This window comes from Scyliorhinus torazame, chromosome 3, assembly GCF_047496885.1.
Source record: "Scyliorhinus torazame isolate Kashiwa2021f chromosome 3, sScyTor2.1, whole genome shotgun sequence".
Classification (NCBI taxonomy): Eukaryota; Metazoa; Chordata; class Chondrichthyes; order Carcharhiniformes; family Scyliorhinidae; genus Scyliorhinus; species Scyliorhinus torazame.
This window is the reverse complement of record NC_092709.1, coordinates 17,095,528-17,107,849: the sequence shown is the minus strand read 5'-3', so window position 1 is coordinate 17,107,849 and position 12,322 is coordinate 17,095,528. Positions and strand designations below refer to the sequence as shown.

The 12,322-nt window shown below is 46.8% G+C and overlaps 1 protein-coding gene across 8 annotated transcripts in view; it reads left to right on the top strand.

Annotated features, from left to right (window-relative positions):
- Positions 1 to 12,322, top strand: part of ccser1 (coiled-coil serine-rich protein 1) — a 1,481,149-nt gene that overhangs the window by 421,924 nt on the left and 1,046,903 nt on the right. For all 8 annotated transcript variants that reach the window (XM_072495328.1, XM_072495326.1, XM_072495327.1 and 5 more), the window contains exon 5: positions 10,359 to 10,470. In XM_072495328.1, the coding sequence (XP_072351429.1) occupies positions 10,359 to 10,470 (112 nt within the window). The remainder of the gene's footprint in view (positions 1 to 10,358; positions 10,471 to 12,322) is intronic.

The following is a 12,322-nucleotide window of genomic DNA, read 5'->3' as shown; positions in this document are numbered from 1 at the left end:
CTGCTGACGTTCTGTCAGTAGATCCCTAAGGAAATTCAGGGCCAACAGATCTCACAGTTGCAAGGATTGCGATAGTAATTGAAATGTCTTGCAGCAACTGGACGAAAAGATGTGTTCCTATCTGGTGGGAATAGACCAACGCACAGGAGGAATAAAACACAACCAATTATACTCACTGATTAAGGTTTTACCTGTTCCCACCCCCACTTCATTTTACCTTCGCTGAATTGGAACTCGATTGATGCTTCTGGTGTTCGTAGGCAAGGCCCCAATGATAAATACGATTCACAGAAAATGACTTCATTAGAACCCTTATGGGCAGCACAGTGGTTAGCACAGCGCTATGGACCCGGGTTCGATTGTGGCCTCGGGTGACTGTGCAGAGTTTGCACGTTCTCACCATGTCTGGGCGGGTTTCCCCCGGGTCCTCCAGCTTCCTCTCACAGTCCAAAGGTGTACAGATTAGGTAGATTGGCCGTGCTAAATTGCCCCTTAGCATCTGAAAATGTTAGGTGGGGCGACAGGGATAGGGTGTGGGCCTGGGTGGGGTGTTCCTTCGGAGAGTTGTGTCAACCCAATTGGCTGAATGTTCTCCTTCTGCGCTGTAGGGATTCTATGATTCTGTGACTTTTACAAGGCTTCAGTGGGTGGGGTGAGGTAGTTTGTGGTGTTCCATACGTTATCAAATTGACTACTGAAACAGGTGAGATGTAGCCAACTGACCAAAAAAGGCCAAGTTAAATCAGTTGTTTTTGTTTACGGTTGTCATTGGGACCTGGGAGGATTCCTTGGTCCTTACTATGTCCAAGCTCTCTCTGCATCTTTATGGAACCCCTGTCCCCTCATTCTCAGCATTTGCCTCCTCCTGAGGGGCATTGTCTTACATATTTGAACCTCGCTCCCAGGTCCGATTCTCACTGTCTTCCCTCGCCTCAAGCCGGGGACCAAGGTTCTGTTGTACCAACTGCTTTGAGCTCTCCCGGGCAGAAAACCCACCCTTCCGTTAAAGTCTTCCCTCACTGTCTCCACAAGACAGCTGTTTTTTTAATGTATGTTTCTCGCTGTCTTTTTGATATAGGCTCCTCACACTTTGTCATATTGTCTTGGCTGTAAGGATATTGATAACCAAAGAGGCAGCCTTCTTTTCAATGTGTGCAATTAGATTAGGATTTTCCAAAGGAACTTAAACTTTTGCACCTGACTCGAAAAACTCCATCTAATGTAAAATAAATCTATCTATAATAATATTTTCTATGTGTAGCATATTCCACCTCAAGCACTCCATTTTACAGAAAAGTTAAGCAAATTGGAGTATTATACATCCTTTTAGATTGGTTTTATTTAAATTGAGTGTTGGCAGTATGATTTCATTAACTATTCAATCTTGCTTATAATTATGAGCACCATAAGAGTCCAGTTATTTTACAAAAATATTATTTCTTATGGTGACTTTTGTGGTCATTATGTTGAGTGATTGCCAAGCATTCCAGACGCAAATTTTGCACATATTAGGAACGTGCTAAAGCTCCTTTTGTACTTGCTGTGCCTTAAACTCAAATCAATTACCCCATGCTATCTTCATTATCTATCCTGACCATCTTGTACTTTCATTGCGATGAGCAATTTAGTGCTTTGCTAAACGACCAGGCTTTTGTTTCCTGTGAGTTTGTACCCAAGAGGATGATTGTGAAGACGTAAATTTATTTTATTTGGAGCTAAATGTGAAGTCAACATATACCGCCACTGTAACAATAACAGCTTCCATTTATATAGAGGCATTACCATATTAACGGTAGCATTGTGGTTAGCACAATTGCTTCACAGCTCCAGGGTCTCAGGTTCTATTCCCGGCTTGGGTCACTGTCTGTGCGGAGTCTGCGCGTTCTCCCCGTGTGTGCGTGGGTTTCCTCCGGGTCCTCCGGTTTCTACCCACAGTCCAAAGATGTGCAGGTTGGGTGGATTGGCCATACTAAATTGTCCTTAGTGTCCAAAATTGCCCTTAGTGTTGGGTGGGGTTACTGGGTTATAGGGATAGGGTGGAGGTGTGGGTTTGGGTAGGGTGCTCTTTCCAAGAGCTGGTGCAGACTCGATAGGCCGAATGTCCTCCTTCTGCACTGTAAATTCTAGGATTCTATGATTAAGCCAAGGTTAAGCAGCAACATTCTCAGACAGAATTTGACACTGAGTCACAGAAGGAGATATTTGGGCAGGCGACTAATGGCTTGTTCAAAGAGGTAGATTTTAAAGATGATCTCCAGTGTAGAGAGAGATAAGTGGAGAAATGGGAGTGGTTTAGGATGGGAATTCCACAGCTTAGGACATTGACAGCTCAAGACGTGGTCACCAATGATGCGACGAATTAAGTTGGGAATGCACAAGAGCCCCGAAGTTGAGAGATGTAGAGTACTGAGAAACTGCCATTGTCATTGTTCTCGATTGTTCCGTTTTGATGTAATGATCTCTGATGCCCATCAGTTGAAGGAAGGCCCCCGTTTCCGGTTAGGCTGGGATTTGATTCCCTTTCAACAATGAAAAGACAGAGGGTGGAATTCGCCGGCCATTGGGATTCTCTTTTTCCACCGGGTTTCCCGACAGGTGGGGTGGTTTCAATGGGAAATCCCATTGACAAGCGGCAAGAAGATAGAATGCTGCCGCCAGTGAATGGTGTGCTGCCTCCCGCATCGAGAAACATGCGGCAGGGGGAACAGAGAATCCCACGTATAATTGCTTGAAAAACAGCCATCTTCCACAATTTAGCTATATGAACGGACACTTCCAAAACCTTACACCCTGTGAAGTGAATGCGTTCTTTAATGGTCACGTTCCCAATAAGCAACAATCGTCATCTGTACTAGGCACTGGGAACACAAATTCAAAAATGTTTTGAATTTCTCCTTGTAACCCATGATCCTTTTTGTACACCAATATCTTGCACACAACAGGGTGCTTCACAACTGCATAAAGAGATTGGAAATAGAGTTAATGAAGCTAGGTTAACTCTGTGCCATCTACATTACACATGCCTTTTAATAACTCAGACCAGTTATCTTCCAAATCTTCTTCACTTGTTCACTTGTGGAGCAGCTTCATCTCTGTCTGTCCTCATAACCTAAGACCCCCAAACCTCTCGGTTATCTTTGCTGCGCTGTCCAGACCCTCTCTGGTACATCTACATGCCTATAAAGTAAGACATCCAAATATGACCAACAATCTAAGTCGTTTGACCCCTATGCTGTTTGAGATAAACTAGCCCAGTACTAATCATGTTGACAGCCTTAGATAGTGTACTTAACCCTTCCAATCCCTAAAATCCTGCTGTAACAAACTTAATTCCTTTTTTCCCAATGCAGGCTGGAAGATCTAGCTAAACTGCATGCGACACTTTGGGCTGAATTGTACAGCACCCTCATCGGGTATGTTTTCGGTGGCGTGGGGGGCGGTGGAATATGTTGCGTGGCTATCCCGCTACCTTCCTGCTACCACTGTGCTGACCCCCATTAAACATTAGGAGTGCGGGTACCAAAATCAGCAGCTCAGCTATCATATTTAAATGAATAATTCAAGATCAGTTTGGTTTGTTAGCAGAATATTGACCAGGATAATATTGTCATAATATCCACTCATGCATATAATGAGATGCAGACAGGCAGTGATTGACACACAGGATGACCAGTAAGCACACAACACAGTGCAGCCAATCACCAGACAGGACACCACCACTATAAAGCTCTCTCGGGACCCAGCCACTGAGACAGTCAGAGTCCACGAGCTAGCACAGTGCAAACACCATGCGGTAGCTAGTAAGTCTGGTCAGGCTAGTACAAGGTCTCCAGTCAGTTCAGTATAGTGTCGACCCACAGCTGAATATGTATATCAGTTCTATCGTTGAATAAAACAGTGTTGGACCTTCTCCAGTGTTAGATGTCTGTTTCTAGCTTCCCTGCATCAAGTGCAGTCCACATCGAACCTACCTGCCTAACACATCAAATATGTTGCCCATGCCATGCACGTTTGGTGTGGGCAAGCCATTGGGGATGGGCAGGCTGTTTTTTGTGATTTCAATGAAAAATTGACGCAGGAAGAATGACGCAAAAAGCCCTTTATGCATTGCATTGCCCCCCCCCCCCCCCCCCCCCCCCCCCCAAGAGGTGACCGTCCATCTTCCTTCCTCGGCCTCCAAAACGCAGCTCTCCCCACCTCCCTCTCCCGCCTCCCCCCAGCTTCTGTGATCCCTCCCCACCCTAAAAACCCAGGACTTGTCGTTCTGCGAAAGCCACCGCTCTCCTTCATGCTTTTCCTTGTAGTCCCAGCAATGTCCACCACTATGCTCTGGCGCTGCAGGAACTGCTGGCCAATCAGATTGGTTGGCTGGGAGGGGTGAGGGGGTGGTGGCGGCAGTAGTCCCACGCGCAGCTGGTTTAGCCCACTCCAAGCATGTTATCGCTGTGGGACAGCGTGGTATTATAGGTATTACGGTACCTGATAGGCTGAAGCACCATTGGTGGAAGCTGTATGCTTTCTATTGGTTACGATGTATGGTAGCTCCGCCCTGCTAGGCGAGGTACAATAACCCGTGCCGCCCCAGCAGCCTTCATTCTGTACCTGAGCTGCTGGGAGAAACATCTAGCTTATTAAAGCCTTCAGTTGGACTACAACCTCGTTTTAGTGGTCATTGACCATGCATCAATTTAATAAGCTAGTTTTTTTAAGAAGAAAGGATGGAGCTCCGAATCAAGCCAGAGTGTCTGCAACTTAGCCCCCACGCGGCGAACGCAGCGGCTTTTAAGCACTGGCTGGCGTGCTTTAAAGGGTATCTCGGGACGGCCGAAAACACACCCATGGGTCAGCAGAAACTGCAAGTCATGCACTCAAGGGTGAGCCCGGAGATTTACACCCTCATCGAGGAAGCGGAAGACTTTGATGCAGCAATAGAGCTGGTAAAAGGACACTATATTCGCCCAGTAAACCAGGTCTACGCCCGGCACCTACTTGCAACAAGGTGACAAACTCCTGGGGAATCGCTGGAAGAATTCTACCGTGCACTCCTGGTGTTGGGGAGAAGCTGCAGCTGCCCGCAAGTTTCCGCGAGCGAACACACGGAACTCTTAGTCCGGGACACATTCGTGGAAGGTATGCTATCCTCACAAATCCGCTAGCGACTGTTAGAAAAAGACACTCTGGCTCTCAGGGAGGCACGGGCCCTTGTAGGCTCCATGGACGTGGCCTCCATGAACGCCTGCGCTTACATTCCCGACCGCACGGCAGCCCACTGGGCAGCGTGGAACCCCTCCGTGGCCGACCCCGAGACTTCCCCCATCACCCCCACTGGCCTGCGTTGCAAGGTGGCCTGTCAACCCCGGGGGGCCCCGCTGCTACTTTTGCGGGCAGGCCAAGCACCCCCACCAGCACTGCCCGGCCCGCGCATCCACCTGCAAGGGATGCGGCAAAAAGAGCCATTTCGTGGAGGTATGTCAGGCCCGTGCGGTTGCCGCGGTCTCTGGCGGTGAATGCTGACCGCAACCACAAACTTCTCCACGGTCCCCGTGCGGCCAGCGGTCGCCGCCATCTTCATAGTCCAGGGCCACTTGCGGACCCCGGCGCCGCCATCTTGTTCTGCGGACGCCACGTTGGAGGGATGGGCGCCGCCATTTTGTGCACCCCCAACCATGTGCGACCAATGGGAGCAGCCATCTTGGATGAACCCCCAGGACCCCAGCTCGGCTGACCACGTACTGCCCGAAGAGAACTCTCAACTGCTGCGATTAGCCTCAGTGATCCTGGATCAGTCCCGGCCTCGAACACTCTCAACTGCAAAAACGACCGTATTCATCAACGGGCACGAGACGTCTGTCATGATATTCAAACATACATCATAACACATACATAATGATAGACAGACCAACGGACCAATTAGCACACATAACACGACAGCCAATCACAGACAAGAGCAGACACAGTATAAGACAAGAAACAGGACACTTCCTGGGCAGTCCATCTGGAGACAGCACAGGGCCAGGACCTCATAGCAAGACACTCACACCGTCACAACGTGCTGAGTACCAGGTCTGATGTATAAATAGTTAAATGGAATAAAACTGCGTTGTACCAATCGCAACCGTGTTGGTTCGTCTGTACCTCAGAGCACCCAACACTTCATCGTCCTGCCTAATCGACTCTGGGAGCACAGAGAGCTTCATACACCCTGACACAGTAAGGCGCTGTTCTCTCCTCATCCACCCCGTTAATCAAAAAATCTCCCTAGCCTCCGGTTCACACTCAGTGGAGATAAAGGGGTTTTGTGCAGCAAACCTCACAGTCCAGGGAAGGGAGTTCAAAAATTTCCTTCTCTACGTCCTTCCCCACCTCTGCGCGGCTACACTCCTGGGTTTAGACTTCCAAGTGTAACCTCCAAAGTCTCACCTTCAAATTCGGCGGTCCTATACCCCCTCTTACTGTCTGCAGCCTCGCGACCCTTAAGGTCGACCCGCCTTCCCTGTTTGCGAACCTCACCCTGGATTGCAAACCCATCGCCACCAGGAGCAGACGGTACAGTGCCCAGGACCGGATCTTTATTAGGTCAGAGGTCCAAAGGCTACTGAGGGAAGGGGTCATTGAAGCCAGTAACAGACCCTGGAGAGCCAAAGTAGTGGTGGTAAAGACCGGGGAGAAGCATAGGATGGTCATCGACTACAGTCAGACCATCAACAGGTTTACGCAGCTGGACCCTCTTCCCCACATATCCGACCTGGTAAACAGGATTGCGCATTATAAGGTCTTCTCCACAAGGTGGATCTCAAGTCCACCTACCACCAGCTCCCCATCTGCACTAGTGACCGCAAATACACTGTTTTTCGAGGCAGATGGGCGGCTCTATCACTTCTTAAGGGTTTCCTTTGGTGTCACTAACGGGGTCTCGGTCTTCCAACGAGAGATGGACCGAATGGTTAACCGGTACGGTTTACGGGCAACATTCCCGTATCTCGATAATGTAACCATCTGCGGCCATGACCAGCAGGACCTCGATACCAACCTCCGAAAATTTCTCCAGACCGCAAAAATCCTTAACCTTACATCCAACAAGGATAAATGCGTGTTTAGCACCGACCGCCTAGCCATCCTCGGCTACGTAGTGCGAAATGGAATTTCGGCCCCGACCCTGAACGCATGCGCCCCCTTATGGAGTACCTGATAGGCTGAAGCACCATTGGTGGAAGCTGTACGCTTTCTATTGGTTAGGATGTATGGTCGCTCCGCCCTGCTAGGCAGGGTATAAGAACCCGTGCCGCCCCAGCAGCCTTCATTCTGTACCTGAGCTGCTGGGGGAAACATCTGGCTTATTAGAGCCTTCAGTTGGACTACAACCTCGCTTTCGTGGTCATTGCTCGTGCATCAGGTGGAACAAAGCATTACAAGGGGACATAAATTTAAGGTGAATAGTGGAAGATAAAGGGGGATGTCAGAGGTAGGTTCTTTACCCAGAGAGTAGCGGGAGCATGGAATGCACTGCCTGTGGAAGTAGTTGAGTCAGAAACATTAGGGACCTTCAAGCAGCTATTGGATAGGTACATGGATTACGGTAAAATGATATAGTGTAGATTTATTTATTCTTAAGGAGAGCACGGTAGCATTGTGGATAGCACAATTGCTTCACAGCTCCAGGGTCCCAGGTTCGATTCCGGCTTGGGTCACTGTCTGTGCGGAGTCTGCACATCCTCCCCGTGTGTGCGTGGGTTTCCTCCGGGTGCTCCAGTTTCCTCCCACAGTCCAAAGAGGTGCAGGTTAGGTGGATTGGCCATGATAAATTGCCCTTAGTGTCCAAAATTGCCCTTAGTGTTGGGTGGAGGTGTTGACCTTGGGTAGGGTGCTCTTTCCAAGAGCCGGTGCAGACTCAATGGGCCGAATGGCCTCCTTCTGCACTGTAAATTCAATGATAATCTATGATTAATCTCGGACAAAGGTTCGGCACAACATCGTGGGCCGAAGGGCCTGTTCTGTGCTGTATTTTTCTATGTTCTATGTTTTATCAGGCAGGCTACTTTACAGCGTGTCAGCTGCCGGCCAACTTTCCTTCTGGGGGAACGAGCGTTTCGCATCCACCTCCGTCCTGTAATAAAATGCAGCCCTTTGTGTTCATGCTGCACTGCTAATCTCGTACACAAAGTGACAGGCCAGTTCTATCCCTTCATTTTTGGGGGTAATGAGTTCATGCACAGGGTAGATTATCCTTTTCAATTGCAGCAAGATCACATTGTTTTGGACTTTATTGAGTCCAGACCATGAAGCTAGGTTTTCTTTTATAACCATCCATCAGTGTTTTCTCGTAGGTAAAGGGTCCACAAAACATTTGCCACTGGTGATGAGCAGGATTGAGCTTTCATAGAATCATAGAATTTACAATGCAGAAGGAGGCCATTCAGCCCATCGACTCTGCACTAGCTCTTGGAAAGAGCACCCTACTTAAGCCCACGCCTCCACCCTATCCCTGTAACCCAGTAACCCCACCTAACCTTTTTGGACACTTAAGGGCAATTTATCACGGCCAATTTACCTAACCTGCACATCTTTGGACTGTGGAAGGAAAACGGAGCACCCGGAGGAAACCCAGGCAGACACAGGGAGAGCGTGCAGAATCCGCACAGACAGTGACCCAAGCCGGGAATCGAACTTGGGACCTTGGAGCTGTGAAGCAACTGTGCTAACCACTGTGCTACCGTGCTTCCTATTTCTGGAGCAGTCTCACTCTCCTGTTAACCGTTCTTGCCACTGTTGCTGACTGTCTAACCAGCAGACAATCAAGCAGTCAAGCTGAACAATTGTGCCAGAAGGAGTGTGAATCATCTGCGAGCAGTGTTGTGTGCGATCCACCACAACTCTCTTTTCTGGCAGAATTACTGACTTGGTCTTCTCAACGCCGAGGCTGAAGCACCACTTTGCATTCACTGTTTTAATTAGAGTGGAGTTGACCTTGTGACCACACTTTGCTATGTTTTATAATGCGCCAGTGCCTGTTTTCATAATAATGTTATGGTTCATGCACAATATCATTTTAATAATTATTATACAAAATCATTGTACTCTGAATAATTATGACATGGTGCTGGCTGGTGACTACTTTGTTGAAATGCAGTAGACGTAGGTTGTAAAAGGAATTAAGGGCAAATAACAGGGAGAGAGAGACCGTTTAGATATTGCAGGTTGTTTAAGGCTCGCTTGATATCTATAATGCAGCAGTGGAAAAAATTGGCTCCTGTACGGATTTCATCTTCTAAGTAATTACTAGGAGGGAAGACTTGCTGCTCAGAAGTATTAACTTTGACTTTAGAACGTGGTTCTTTTGTGGAGTGGCTTTTATTTGCATGTGCAAATTCTCATTTTGTATGCATTAAGCTCCTTACTTTACAACAATATAACGCATTTGCTACGATCCCAGATGTTGCAATTGGATGGGAAGATCCCATAATGCAGCCCTGGCTCAAAAGACCGTAACTTTCCTTTTTTTTAATGTAACGTGGAGGAACAGAACCACAAGACCGCAAATTGGTCTGACGGCGGGGGGGGGGGGAGTATGCAGCTTCCCTACCGACAAGCCACAGGATAGGGACACGGTGCTTGGAACAGCTGTCACTGATGACTCAGAGTTGTGAAATGTTGCATAGCACGTGGATCTCGGGTGAACACCTTGTTATTTTTTTTACGAGAAACATGATTGTGGCGTGCAAAAGAAAAAGTTCTGATTTCAGAGCGTTTCGGAATTTTGAATAAGGGATCCTCAACATGTTCAACACTCGTTTACTACCCCTTTAGTTTAACAATTACACACAGGTTTTACGATTAGCAGAGATTATGAAGTATATCTTAAGCTACAGTGGTCTCATTAACACACAAAGTCCTTTCTAAGCAGACAAGATGACTGTGGTAAGGCACACCGCTTCTGAGCCCAAGTGAATTTCTATGGGTGTCTCCTCAAAATCATCCTAAATGATTCTTATACTGTGAGCTACCTTGTCTCACTGAACTCCGGCTTCCACACGAGTGATTTCAAATTCCCCTTTCAAAAGTAACACTTTCATAACTTCTTTTAAATTATGCCTTCCCTCTGCTGCTTTCATCAAGGTTTTCGCTTTCAGGTTTTACACCTCTCCCTTCAGGATTCCTTTGTCTCAGAGGCTTTTACAAAAAGATGAAGGTCCAAATTACCTTTATTTTCCGAGCAGCATACATAAAAGCAGAAAATGCTGGAAATGCACACCCGAGTAATCAACACACAAAAGAGACAGGTGAACGATTTGTGCGCCCCTTCCTCAAAGTTCTCTTTGTCTGATGAAAAATAATGACTGGTGCTTCAATTATCTTTTCAGTGTGCCACGAGGACTCCAACCACTCCATCAAATCGTGTGTGGAGATTCTACACGTACCAGCTGAACTCAAGATGAAGTTTGAAGGAACCAAGGTCCCAGAAACTCCAAAAGAGTGAGTTACAGTTCACACGGTGTATTGCTTGTTCTAGTTTACTTGCATTGCCTCTGGTTACTTTAATTAATCTAATAGACTACAGGGTTATTTGGCATGAATGAGGTATGTTTATGATAATACTAATATGGGATTTAACCAAGCTGGGACTATGTTTAGTAACAGCTAACCAGAAATGTACTGTGTTCATTTATCCCATACTTAAGGTTGTCTACCTCAAAACGGACAATAGTCTGCAAGTTCTACATGGTCTAAAATATAGCTCAGGTACCATACACCCATTGAGGCATGGCATCCAATAAACTGAATCCACACTATGAACTCCATAGACAAGTATTTGTATCAAATATAATTCCATAGAATGTGCAGCACAGGAATAAGCCACTTGGACCAATTGGCCCATGGAAGTATTTATGCTCCACACAAGCTTTCTCCCAACGTACTTCATCTAACCCTTTCAGAATAACCTTCTTCTATTCTTAAACAATTCATCTGATTTGGGTGTGTTGGTTATTTGAGGCTTTAATGTTGGTCAACTTACCTGCTGTTTTTCAAATAGTCATGAGATATCTTGTGTGTAGTTGAACAGGCGGGTGGAATCTTTGTTTAATGTCTCATCTGAAAGGTGCCACCATTTACAGTGCAGAAATCCCTCAGCCCTGCATTGGAGTGTCAGCCTGGCCTATGTAGAAAAATCCTTGGAAGGAGCAGGCCTGAACCTATGACCTTCTGACTTGTTGGCAAGAATGCCAATCATTGCCTGAAGGAATTTACCTCGAAAGCGCATGTTGTGGTGAGTTTTGTGGAGGCTCAGATAAGAGTCTGTTGTAAAAAGTTACAGTCACCATAATCCCAGATGACCATCGGCAGCTTTCCCCTTTGAAGGGGAGAGCTGACTGGTGGTGATTTAACCAGACCTCCGTCGAGGGGCAAGGTTCAGAAGGCGGGGCCTTCATGAGTAACCTCAGCCAGTACGGGAATTGAACCCGTGCTGTTGCCCTCGCTCTGCATCACGAACCAGCTGTCAAGCCAACTGAGCTAAAGCGAGCCCATGTCATTTTACGGCAAGAACAATTTAGATTGTTCGATTCCCTCGTATTTTCCAAATAGCCCTGCTCATGCTTTTCCTTTGACTGTTGATCCAATTCCCTTCTGGAAGTCACGATTGAATCTCCCTCTACCACATTTCAGGTTCTGACCCACTCGTTGCAAAAAAAAAGATTTCCGTCATGTCACTTTTGGTTCTTTTGTTGACCATCTTGAATCCATGTCCTCTGGTTCTCGACCCTTCTGCTAATGGGGATGGTTTCTCGCTATTTAATGTGTCTGGACCCCCTCATCAATTTGAACAGCTCTACCAAATCTCCTCTCGACTTTCCCTTCTCCAAAGCGACTGACCCCAGCTTCTCAAATCCGTCCATTTAACTGAAGCAAATGTCTTCTGATCAAAACAAATATTGAGAAAATGACCCAGGAAATTAACAAGCTAGTGGCTGCATTTTGGGATAAAGTCACTTGTTTGCATTTGACTCGAATTCTGCCAATAACAGTGATGCTTCATTGAAGGAAGGTGGGCAGTTTGTGATGCACTAATTTGAGGGCAATACCCCCGGTTGTGAAAACAAACCTGTAGCAAAACAAAGAAAAAAACAGAGCTGCACCAGATGGTGATCATGCTGAGAAAAAAAACATTTCAAATTAGTTACATTCCCAAGAAAATAGCTGTCAGCTGCTTTAAGTTGTCTTCCAGGAACAAATTAGTTCACTTCCTAGTTATTTTCCAATTGGTGCGCATAGATTTGAATTAGCAACACTTAAGACACAATTATCATTGATTTAGAAATTATGCAAC